The sequence below is a fragment of the Ursus maritimus genome, unplaced genomic scaffold, assembly GCF_017311325.1.
Source record: "Ursus maritimus isolate PB19 unplaced genomic scaffold, ASM1731132v1 scaffold_24, whole genome shotgun sequence".
In the NCBI taxonomy this organism is placed as follows: Eukaryota; Metazoa; Chordata; class Mammalia; order Carnivora; family Ursidae; genus Ursus; species Ursus maritimus.
In genome coordinates this window covers 14,415,439-14,427,514 of record NW_024424897.1, presented here as the reverse complement: position 1 = coordinate 14,427,514, position 12,076 = coordinate 14,415,439, and the positions used below count along the sequence as shown (strand labels likewise).

Sequence of the window (12,076 nt, the reverse complement as noted above, 5' to 3'; positions counted from 1 at the left end):
TCGTTAAGCATCTGCCTTCGGCTCAGGGCGTGATCCCAGGGTCCTGGGATGGAGCCCCACATCAGGCTCCCTGCTCCACTGGGAAGCCTGCTTCTTCCTCTCCCACTCCCCCTGCTTGTGTTCCCTCTCTTGCTGGCTGTCTCTCTCTCTGTCAAATAAATAAATAAAATCTTAAAAAAAAAAAAAGAAAAAAGAAAAGACAAGAAAACCAGACCCTGTAACATGGAAACATTCCCAAAAGAATGGAAAATGGACCCTTTTCCAAGGACAAAACCCTACATCCTTTCTCCTTCAGCTTCCTTCAGTCCAAACCCTCTGAGGCATCAGGCACAGCACTCATAATGCCACCTGGTCCTCACCCAGCCGGCAGCAGAGAGGGGCAGGACCTGGCCCTCTGCCGGGGGAGCATCAGAACCTCAAGGCCAGAGTGGGGGCAATCCCTGTCTGCTGGAGCGCCCAGTGGAGTCTGGAGAGTCAGGGGACAGCAGGGTTTTTCTACACATACTCAAAATCTTTGGGCAGCTTTGCCCTCTTGTTATGCTTCCCCTTCCCTTCCCGGCCTGAAGTCCCCTTAAGAGGAAGGAAGCCGTTACCGACAGGACTGAACCCATGACGCACAGTGACGGAGGGGCATTTGTGGCAGGCTCTGGCAGGACCAGAGAAGGCTGGAGGGGAGCCCCCTAAAGACTCGGTTCTGAGCACCGGCCCCCTGTGCTGTCTCCTCTTGGGCATCTCATGCTTAACCTAACTGGACCTGTTCCTCCCAATCTCAGACATCATGACCATCCATCCGGTTAGTCAGTCATGCAACCTGTAGTGATTCGGTCTCCCCCATCCTTACCATAAAATTTCATCCAGTGTTGTCATGTCTCTGAAATATATCTGGAATCCTTTCACTGCCAGCACTTTGGCCCCACCCTCATCCTGGTCTGGCCCGGTGATAACACACTGATCTCTCTGTCTCCTTCCAGATCCTCAAATGAGTCAAGCTCTGGGCCACCTCACTCTGTCCTTCCCATTTCCTGGATTCTCTTAACCCTCCCTCCTCTTAGTGGGGCCACCTTCTTTGTGCCTTTCAGGCCCCAGCTTAAATGCCAGCCCCCAAACCCGCCTTTCATGCCTTCTCTTTGCTCCCCATTCCTTTCCTTCCGAGCACTAAGCATAACCTGACGTTATCCATGTATTCTTCGGTTCCTTGTTTTCCTTGTGCCCTCATAGGCTCTACCTCCATGGGGGGAGGCGGGGGGCAGACCATACACGTACTTTTGCTGTTTGCACAGAGGATGGTCCATGAAGGACCCTTAATTTGTTAACAAGCGAAGCTCTTTCCAACGGAATAAAGAGGAAGAGAACTCCAGACCTGCCATGCCCCCACCCTTCCCAGGTCCAGTCCAGTCTTAGAAGTGGAGGCCCAATGTAGTCATGCAGACGGGGTGGCATCAACTCTGGGGGCCATTCCGATTGCAGACTGTGGGAATGATGTCCCAATGGGCAACACACAGCTTAGGAGCCGTAGGGGACAGCCTTGCCTAAAGATTCCGTGCACATACATGCTGACATGGTACCCAGAACCCAAGCAAGGAAGAAGGAAGGAACCCAACGCTCCTCCCAACTCATGAAGCCAGAGATGACAAAGGGATGCCATTGCCCTGTGACTCTGGCTAATGCTCTGCACGCCCGGTCTGGAAAATGGCCCTCAGCTTGCCAGGCTGAGTGGCCACAGCCACGGCTCTCAGCCTCAGTGGGAAGGGGGATGCGTGGAAATAGCCCTACTGAGTTTCCCAGCAGGGCAAGGAGGCTGGGTGGCTCCTCTGAGTGCAGCAGCCTATGGGAGAGCTAGGGTGAAGGAGACCTAAGAGGAGATGCATGGTTTTTTGTGGGGCCAAAAGCAACTGGCAATGATGTTCTCGAGTTCGCTATGGAGCAGCCCACACTGAGCCAGTGTCCCCAGCCCAGCACCAGCACTAGGGACCTCCAGGCCAGCCTGCCCCTGAGAGAACCACACACAGAAAAACAAAACCTGAAGTGGGAAGCTGGTGTCACTGTTCACACAGAGGGGGACTCTGCGTTTTCAGAAGCATTTACTCAGGAGTCCCTTTAAAGAGCCAAACCCTCACTACCTTTAAACATGCGTGTCCTTTCCCCAAGCTCAGTGTGCAAGCAACTCTTTAAGGAAGATGCTAGGTGTGGGCAAGGAACGTAGCTCTGGAAGAAAGCCCGAACACCCAGGAGTGAGGCGGCACTCAAAAACTCTCTCCACAAACACATTTCTTAGCACCTAGTAATTGCTCAGTAAAACCTACTCATTATTAATAGTAAGATAAATAATAATGAAATTTAATGCCTCAAAATCCCAGGCAGGGGTCCCTGCTCCTGCCAGAGGCATGCCCAGCAGGTCTGTCTACTGACCGCCTCCCTTCTGACCGACCAAGGGGACCCTTGTCCTTGGTTCATAGCACACCTCACCCTGGTGTCTACACCCGAGCAGAGAACAAAGCGTGGGGGATCGCTCCAGTGATGGCGTTTACCTTGGTAAGGCTCCGGTGAGGTAACTTCCACTTCTGTGTATTCCACATCCAAGGTCAGAGGCTCTGCTCAAAAGAACCATAGCACCCCATAGTTAGACAAAACCTCCTTTGGGGGGCCTCAGCCTGTATTAGAGATTTCCACTCAAATGACTCAAGGAGTCCCTATTTCGAGGAGGAAGCCAGACATAGACACTGAGCAGAATGCCATTCGAAGGCAGCAGGACAGCCCAGTCTGGGGAAGACAGTGATGAGTCCTGCTCTCCCCAGGATGTGGAGGGCCCCTCCTGCCCAGGTCCCCATTGTTTCTACAGGGGAAGGATTTAGAAAAGCTCTGTAGACGTGGAAAACAGCCAGGATCAGCCATGGCATTTAACCCTGGAAGCCTACTTCACGGCCACAGGCATAGAAAGCTATCTCCGAGATGGAAAGAATCTCAGGAAATGGGGAGCAGGTTTTCCCAGCTTAAACATGCTCTGAGAGTATAAGCCGCTCTGAGAGTATAAGCCGTGTGCATAGAAAAACAAGTTAATGAAAGCAGTCGGGCTGCTATGGTGAAATCTGGTAAAGTAGTTGGTCCTTAACTCAAAGTAGCATTATTGTTTTATTTTTGAAGTCTCAGAGTCAGTCTTTCTCACCAGCACCAAAAACTGATGTGTGGTCAGGGACACCGGTGTTTACTTCTTTAGATCTCTCGCTCCCATGATAGCAGCGCCGAGGGACAGGGAATTTTGAAAAATGAGTTAGGCCGACCCTTCTGAGCTTTAGCTGTAGCAAGGAATCTATTGTTCACTGTCTAAAAATTAGCAGCAATGCTATTTTGTATTTTTTATAGTGTATGTTTTATTTTTGTTAAACACTTAGATATCAAAGAATATTTGTAAGTTAGGTATAAAATACAGATAATAATAATAAATAATGGTGTGCCCATCACCTTTTTAAAGAAAAAGAACGGGGAGCCTGGGTGGCACAGCGGTTAAGGGTCTGCCTTCGGCTCAGGGCGTGATCCCGGTGTTATGGGATCGAGTCCCACATCAGGCTCCTCCGCTAGGAGCCTGCTTCTTTCTCTCCCACTCCCCCTGCTTGTGTTCCCTCTTTCACTGGCTGTTTCTATCTCTGTCGAATGAATAAATAAAATCTTTAAAAAAAAAAAAGAAAGAAAGAAAAAGAACATTTTTATTACCCCTGGAATACTTTCCTTCCAGCCTTTCTGAGGTATAAAGGACATGTAACCTCGTGGAAGTGTAAGGTGTACAACCCGATATTTACCACAATGCTACTTTAGAAAACACCCCCACCACTACTGTCCAAGAGAAAGGAGATCCTGCTACAGTACCCAGTACCCAGTTCCCTGTCTGGTATAACCCAGCTCTTTCCTACTGGAATTTAGGTTACTTTCTTTCTTTTTTAAGAGATTTATTTATTTATTTTAGAGAAAAAGCGAGTGAGCAAGTTGGGGGGAAGGGCAGAGGGAGAGAGAGAATCTCAAGCAGACTCCATGCTGAGCATGGAGCCCAATGTGGGGCTCGATCTCACAACCCAGAGATCATGACCGGAGCCGAAACCAAGAGTCAGACACTCAACCGACTGAGCCACCCAGGGGCTCCTAGGTTACTTACCAGTAAGGACACGGGATAGGATCTTTGGAGCAAGTGGCCAGCCACCTCCATTTTACACAGCAGCCGGGGACGGGGTCACTGGGCAGGGGGAGGGGCAATATCCCCAGGTCTTAACAGTTTTAGTTCTTTCCTAGGGGTCTTTTTTTCTGTAAATGTTTCTAATAATAAAAAAAACTTAATTACCTTTATTTTCATTTATCGGTTTCATTGCATGGTTTCCAACATCTTCATTGTAACCTAGTTGAAAAATAACAAAGAGGATGAGTGGCAATGGAAATCCTACTTTCCTGTATAACTTGTAAAAAACTCAGTGCCACTAACACACGAAGTCAAGTCTAACCTCTTCAGTGCAGTGGGCCACCAGCAGTGTGAAGATTCTGGATTCCCTCCTGGTCCCCCCTACACCTCCATCTGACCCCCGTGTGGTTGCTTTCTAACACCAGTGATGCCCACCATTCCACGGGAGGGATACTTCTGCTTATGAATTGTTCAAGATTCAGAACTGCTCACTTTGAGCAAACTCATTAGAAATTAAGCTTAATTCTAAAGGGATGGGCTTGTAACCAGAAATACAAAGAACACTAGCAGGCTAACCCTCTCCAACCGGAGAGCTGGATGCAGGAGAACATGGTTTAAAGAAATCGTGGTACCTCCAGGCTGCCACCTCAGTGGGCAAAAAGAACTTCTTAACTTTTATTTTTATCAAGTTGTTCTTTATTAAAAATAATTCTATGGATTATAAATAATAAAATACTTCTGAAGAACACCTGATTTTCCATTATGCATTTAAGCGAATTTTCTTATTGTGATGGCTAAAATATTTTATAAAGTGAAAGAATCCACAAAGAGACAATCTAAGAATTAGACTATTTCTTATATTTTGGAAACTTGGGGGGAAATCCTATTTTAATATAAGTCTATATTAGCATTCAATTTAAAGTGTTTATGTACTTATATATAATACAAGTAACAAAAGAAACCCCCCTTATACCACAAAAAGGTATTTCCCCTGTAACACTTTTTGCTAAATATTCACCAAATATTTCTGAATGTAGTTTCTTAAATGATACACTTGCTCTTGTTTCTCTATTGGTCCATTACTTTTGTTATTACAGATGTTTTATTCACTTTTTAGTAAAGATCGCACCACATTGTGTGTTTTCTTTAGTTCCTGTTCCATTTGGTGGACTTCAGGAATCCATAGCTTCCCAGGTTGTTCTATCTATCTGTTTATTATTTATTTATTATTGTTTGTTTGTTTTTATGTTTATTTTTTAAAGTAGGCTCCATGCCCAGTGTGGGGCTTGAACTCACCACCCTGAGTCTCATGCTCTGCCGACTGAGCCAGCCAGGCACTGTTTTATTCACTTTTTAAAGGTTGATGATTTGGTAGTTATAAGAATTGCTCAATTCTTAAAACGTATTTCTCAAGTACGCCCTGCAAGAGGCATATCCTAAAATTCTCCTTTAGTGGAACACTTACACAATTAGAAAAGAACATGAGCGTTCTATTCCCAGACCTGCTGATAAAGAAAACTGCCCCCCAACCTGGTCAGGGACAGGACACTGCGTGTGATAGAATTCTCCGCCCCGCTGGGAGCAGGTGGCACCCCCCTCCAAGGCTGCAGCAATTTTCTCCTAGACCTAATGGGATTAAGAAGTCCGGGGACTGGCTACCCACCCTACGGAGTGGACTTCCAAACTTGCACTAAGCCTTATAACCAGGTACTCTTTGACGGTACCACTTTTTTCTTTTAAATGCCTCCACTAACAGAGAAGTATTTAAATCAGTTGTGGCAAAAGCTGAAAGCAAACTGTCTCGTGCTTGTAATAAATAATTCCATCTGAGATCTTTTACTAATGCCTTGATTTGATAACTGGTCTCTTGCTCTCTCCTTAACAAAAGGATAATGACTATACCCCGGCAATGTTCAAAGTCTGGAAACTAACCAGGATAGGTACCCACAGGATTACCATTATTCTCCACCTTTCATTCCCCAGGATGTTCAGGAGGTGGTGAAAGTAGGGTACAACGTTCTGCCTTTCTTCCTGAGCTGTTGGTTTCGCTTATCAGCTCACCCTTCCATGACTGATTAGATAAAGTGCCCCTTTATCTGCGTGAGGACAGGGCTTCCCTTCTAACTTGAACCTCGTCACCTACAGATTCTGCTTCTAAGAGGGGTGAGGGTGTGTGTAGCCAGCTGGGGAAAGCACTTAGCAGGAAACCATGACTCTACCGTAATGTCTGTTGGCTTCGGTATTGGGATCTGACAACATCTTCTCATTGCTGGAGTTCAGAAGTGGTGCTGCTGGCCTTAAATGAAATTTCAAAAGGAAAGAAAGAATATGACTTTTTTTTGGCTCTAACTTCAAAGTAAGAAAACAATCATGGAAAGATCATGAGAAAACCAGGAGTTTTCCGAAGTTAGGAAAACTTTACCCTCTCATGTGGAAAACTAACATTTTTTCCAAGATGTTGACAAAACTCTTTGCTGTTAAAGTAAGTGTGAGGGCCCTCCCTTGCTATAGCAAGCTTTGAAGAACTAGCGTTTTCTTGTCCTCCTTTGGGCGGTCTTCATTCATTTCCAGAATTGCTTCCAGAATTATTCCATTCATTAAAGAGTCTATCATCTCATAAATATTTGGCATACCAAAATTATCCTATATTAATCAAATATACACACACATATATCCTTGTTACTTTCACCTACATATAAATTGCCTGTTAGGAATGTATTCTGGTACGTATTTATAGAAATCATTTCAGATAAAGACTACATCTGCCAAATTGAATATTATTATATGTTATAGTTACTATAAATACAAAATATTTTGCCTCAAGTAGTATGTATGATTTCATTATTGTTTAGCAAGAGTTTTATTTGTTATCACACAGTTTCTCATACATGTCAATATTAGCATCAAATTAGAAATGAAAATGACACTTTTTAATATTTTGCACAGGACTCTGCATAACTCACTTTAATTTATACATAATATGTGAAGCTTTTTTATGTATTTTATTGAGAAATAAAAATTGGATATTTGGCTTTTGTAAAAAAAAAAAAAAGTGTCAGGGCCGAGGTGAATCCCACCCCTCTGAATTCTTCATCCTGTGTTACTGTTTTTCTCCAGAACAGGGCTATCCTTTCCATACTTTTGAATTTTGGATTTTGGATTTCGAGAACAGTAAAAATATTACCACCTTTTTTTTAGGCCAACTTTATTTTGCCAAGTAAGCAAATTTAAAAAAGTCCATCTACTCCCAGTATAATTTCATAAGGAAAGGGGATTTCACAAGGAGCAGTATAGGAAGGACATGACTTCAGAATAAAGCCATTCTTTCCCATGGAAGGATAGCTGGCAATCTCCCAAGGAGCCAAAGATACACACACACACGTGCACACACACATATCCCTACACTACTCATACCTAAGACCCTTATTTTTCCGAGTTTTCCAAGAGACACTGAAAACTCTCTAATGACCAGAATTTCCCTATAGTTGATGCATGTCTACAGAGCAGTCACCTCTCTCCCAACTACGCACACTGACCTGGACATCTCCACTGGCGTCTGCTTGGCTTTAAAAGAGAAAGAGGAAATTCAAAGTCAGTATAAAGTATCCACATCTGTACCAGATAGGAACATTTCTTGAAGATTGAATACCCACAAAAAAAGAAAAGAAAACCAAATATATCCCTGCTTTAAAAAAAGAAGAAAAAAACAAACAAAAAAACAAACAAAGTAGGTCCTCTCTTGGTCTTATACCGAGAGATTTCACATCATTTTCTTCAGAAATATGGACATTTTGACTGTTTTAGCCAGGAGAGATTTTCCTTAGTGGAATGTGATAGAGATGAAGTCAATAGGAGAGGTACCAGGTAAGCCGGATAAACAGGCAGCTAGCTCTTTGATTCAAGATGATTCCGAGAGGTAAAGGCTACATACGTCCCTATGCTTTTAATTCTAAGCTGGCCTGAGACCAGGTCCAGGGTCAGCCTTAGGAAGGGGCTGGTTCTGGAGCCTGTCTTCCCAAAAGGGTTGCAGCCTTTTTTTTCCTAGAAAAAGCCCAGGGCCCCTCCTCATCCCACCTGCCCCCACCCATCCCAGGCAGCAGCACTGGAGCTCCAAAAGACCCTGTCCTACTCCACAGAAATTTTTGCAGAATTTAGTGGGGCTTTGCCCTTTTCCTTAAGTTCATGCTAGCTGACTCTGATGCCTGAATGTCAGTGGGTGATCCTGGCTTCCCTTCCATGCATGGTTAACCTCAAGCAGAGGGTAGAAATCATGGCACAAATGGCAGATCAATTGGGAGGCATTCAGGGGATGGGGGGGGGGCAGGGAGGCAGGTCTCCATAGCACTCTACCAACTGCAGGACTCGGTGCGGCCAAATCCACAGAAACAGCATCTTCTGACCACATGTAGAAGCAACCTCCCCCCAGATGCATCTTTTCTGGCTTGCCCAACAAGGAAAGCAATTGCTTTCATTTGTGCCTAACTAAATCCAAGGCGCAATAAAAGCTTTATGCCCACCAAAGCCAAAATCTTTGGTTGTCAAGGTGACACCCCATGGAGAAAAACAATTGTCATCAGTTATATCTCCTCGGTCCCCAGTAGGGCAGAGCACCAGCCCTCCATGAGGCTGAAGCCCCTCATGCTCATGGCCAGTTTCCCGGCCTGGGCAACCTACCAGAACAGAATGAAAGAACTGTACTTACCCTTGGCTTTCTTCAGAACATAACATCTGGCCCCAAGTACCAAGATGGCGATTATCACTCCAATGACAAATACTGCAATAAGTCCTTTTATCCATGGGGCAAGAAAGACTGGAAACGAAGAAAAAAAAAATACACACACACAAATACACATAGGTTTTTCCTCTGCCAGCAAGAAATAATATCAGGTTTGAGCAACAAATAAGACTAATTTTTACAGTCCCTGGAACCAGCATCCCACATGAGCACCTACCTCTGAAGGACGCTGCTCATAGCTGGTGCAGAAATGTTTCGGTGTGTTTGTTTTTTGTTTGTTTGTTTGCTCAGACTCAGCTATGGTCTTAAAGGACCACTGGGTTGAAGTTGACTCTTTTTTGGGGTCTATTCAGCCCTTCTCCTTCACTAGGAAACCACCTTCTACCCACTTGGGTGGGCTCCCATAACTGTGTCCCTTCTGCATGACCCCAGTCCCCTTGGCCATAGGTAGTCCGTGGGTGGACATCTGACCCAAGATCAGCCACTTGGTATCTCTTCACCAAGAATTTGGAATTATGACTATGTGAGAAATTTCTAATTTTTTATAATAACCAATTCCACTTTTATATTTAATTTGGATGTGTGTCTGTCACTTGCCACAAAAGAGCCTGGAGGACATTGGTCTCTTAATCCTCAGTGAGATGAGCTAAACAGCTGCCCACTTCCTCTTACAAGGGATGAGGCTTTGGCCTCGCTTTTGGAGGCCGCACTACAGCCCACGAGACCCTGACTCACCTCTGACTGTCAGTATGTTGCTTTGGGGACTGCTTTTAACACGGTTGGCTCTGTTCGAGGCTGTGCAGTAATACTGTCCCTCATGCTCCTTGCTAGCCTTCGACTTGTGCCAAATGGCCTGGGTGTCATTCGAGGTGATCTGGTAGAAGGGGCTGGTCTCTTTTTCTCTGTAAAACCTGAAGGTGATTGGACCAGACGCTTCATTCACGGAGCACCGAAGCACGACGGCCTTCCCAGACTCCACATCCTCATTCAGCAGGATGGAGAGCTTGACCTCATCCACCGGGGCTGAAAGGCAGCAAAGCAGACAGCGCTGAGAAAAGGGGGAGGCGCAAGAGATGGAACACGACACAGCGCTGCTCAGGGCCAGCCAACCGGGACTGTGTCCTCTACTCAATTCACCACCCCCATCCCACGTCCTTCACATCTCCCCTGCTCTCAGCCCGAAGGGCAGCAACCAATGCCTCCTGTGCCCACGTGCTGTTTATATACAAGATGCTACGGACACCTCCCTTCGCTCAGCACCTCAGATATTACCGACCACACACCCTGACGATACAATTCATCTCTGTGCCCTGTTGAGAGTGTGTGTGTGTGTGTGTGTGTGTGTGAGTGTACGAGTGTGTATGATTTCCCTCCCTGTGCTTACAAAGATGCATGGCACTTCCGGATCTTATGAATAACCTTGACCCACTATCTTTACCTATGCCTGTTCTTCTCCCTTTTCCTTTATGAATGTTCTTTTTTTTTTTTTTTTTAAGATTTTATTTATTTATTTATTCGACAGAGATAGAGACAGCCAGCGAGAGAGGGAACACAGGCAGGGGGAGTGGGAGAGGAAGAAGCAGGCTCATAGCGGAGGAGCCTGATGTGGGGCTCGATCCCAGAACGCCGGGATCACGCCCTGAGCCGAAGGCTGATGCTTAACCGCTGTGCCACCCAGGCGCCCCTCCTTTATGAATGTTCTAAACCAACCGCTCTCGCATCCTCATTTCCCACCTTCTTGTTACCCCTGTCGCCTGACTTCTATCCCTCTGCTTTGGAAACTGCTCGCCATCTCTGGTTTTGAAGAAACGCCAAAGGTCACCCGATCCCCTGACTATCCCATCCCTGAGTCCGCATCAGATTAATTCTAGTCCTTAATAGGAGTCCTTCCAGTCTTCCCATCTGCGGCCTTCCCGAACCAGTGCGGCTGCCTCTGCGGCTTCTCCGATGCCTCCCAGTTGATTCTCCAACCTCCTCACCCGTCACTCCCTCTTTATTCACTAGTTTTTCTTCCTTTTGCCCCTTAAATACGGACTTTCTGCAAAATTCAGTCCTCAGCTTTCCATCTCCATTCTCCTCTTTGGTGATTTCACCTACATCATAGCTTCTGTTTGTGCATTTAACACATAAACATAGAGCATTTAATGCCGAAATAGATAGCTCTAGTCCAATTACTCCCCCAAATTTCAGGTCTTGATTCTGACCTGGGCATTTCCACCGGGAAGCCCTGCCAGCCTCGCATTCCCAGCAGATCCAAGCAGAACTCAATTTCCTCCCATATACCTTTCCCAAGTTTAATTACCAAAATTCTGACCCTCGACTGTCTTCCCAAGTAGACCTTCCTATCAGTGTGAGAATGGACTGTCAGCAGACTGGCATCTGCCTTTTTTTTTTTTTTAAGATTTATTCATTCATTTTAGAGAGAGAGAGAGCAGGTAGAGGGGCAGAGAAAGAGGGAGAATCCCAAGCAGACTTCCCTCTGAGCCAGATGTGGGGCTCAATCTCACAACCCCGAGATCATGACCTGAGCTAAAAAAAAGAATTGGATGCTCAACTGACTGAGCCACCCCGGCACCCCAGGCATCTGACATGAATCACCTCCGTGAGGGTGCAGCAGGTGGCCAGACCACGGAGATGCTGGTCCCACAAAAGGGAGCACCAGGCCCGAGTTGAGAGGGTGGAATTCAACCACAAGGGCAGACTCCTGGAGGGTACAGCCTAATTGGACAGCCTCTCTCCTGCTGAAGCAGGGGGGGGGGGGAGGGGGGGGGCGGCAAGCCAGCTTCAGGAGCCAGGCTGCCCAACCCCACTGCCCACCAGCTGTTCATCTTAAGCTTTTCCTGCATCATCATAAAATAAGGATAATATTTTCATGCATCTTACAAGGCTATTGTAAGTATTAATGGGCATAGTTTACTAGAATACTTTACACCAGGGTGCCCACATGGCCAGGGCTCAGTAAATGTTAGCCACTAGTACTGACCCAATTTTAACCAATTTAAACAACTTCACATGGGCTTCTGCATTGGCTTCTTAAGGTACTGTGAGGTCTGAGGCCTCCACTTCTAACCAATAGAGCCCCCAGTTAATCTCCCCCAAGCTCCATTCTCCTCATGACCTCCTTTCCTCTTCTGGCTCTTGTATACAGGACAAATTCCCAACTCTGAAGATTGCAATTC

At 45.9% G+C, this 12,076-nt stretch overlaps 1 protein-coding gene across 9 annotated transcripts in view; it reads right to left on the bottom strand.

The window, feature by feature from the left end:
• PECAM1 (platelet and endothelial cell adhesion molecule 1) overlaps positions 1-12,076 on the bottom strand; it is a 70,503-nt gene that overhangs the window by 18,029 nt on the left and 40,398 nt on the right. For all 9 annotated transcript variants that reach the window (XM_008693621.2, XM_008693624.2, XM_008693620.2 and 6 more), the window contains exons 9-14: positions 9,633-9,920; positions 8,865-8,972; positions 7,699-7,726; positions 6,382-6,458; positions 4,328-4,381; positions 2,529-2,591 (exon numbers count right to left, since the gene is read on the bottom strand). In XM_008693621.2, coding sequence (XP_008691843.2) covers positions 2,529-2,591; positions 4,328-4,381; positions 6,382-6,458; positions 7,699-7,726; positions 8,865-8,972; positions 9,633-9,920 — 618 coding nt within the window. The remainder of the gene's footprint in view (positions 1-2,528; positions 2,592-4,327; positions 4,382-6,381; positions 6,459-7,698; positions 7,727-8,864; positions 8,973-9,632; positions 9,921-12,076) is intronic.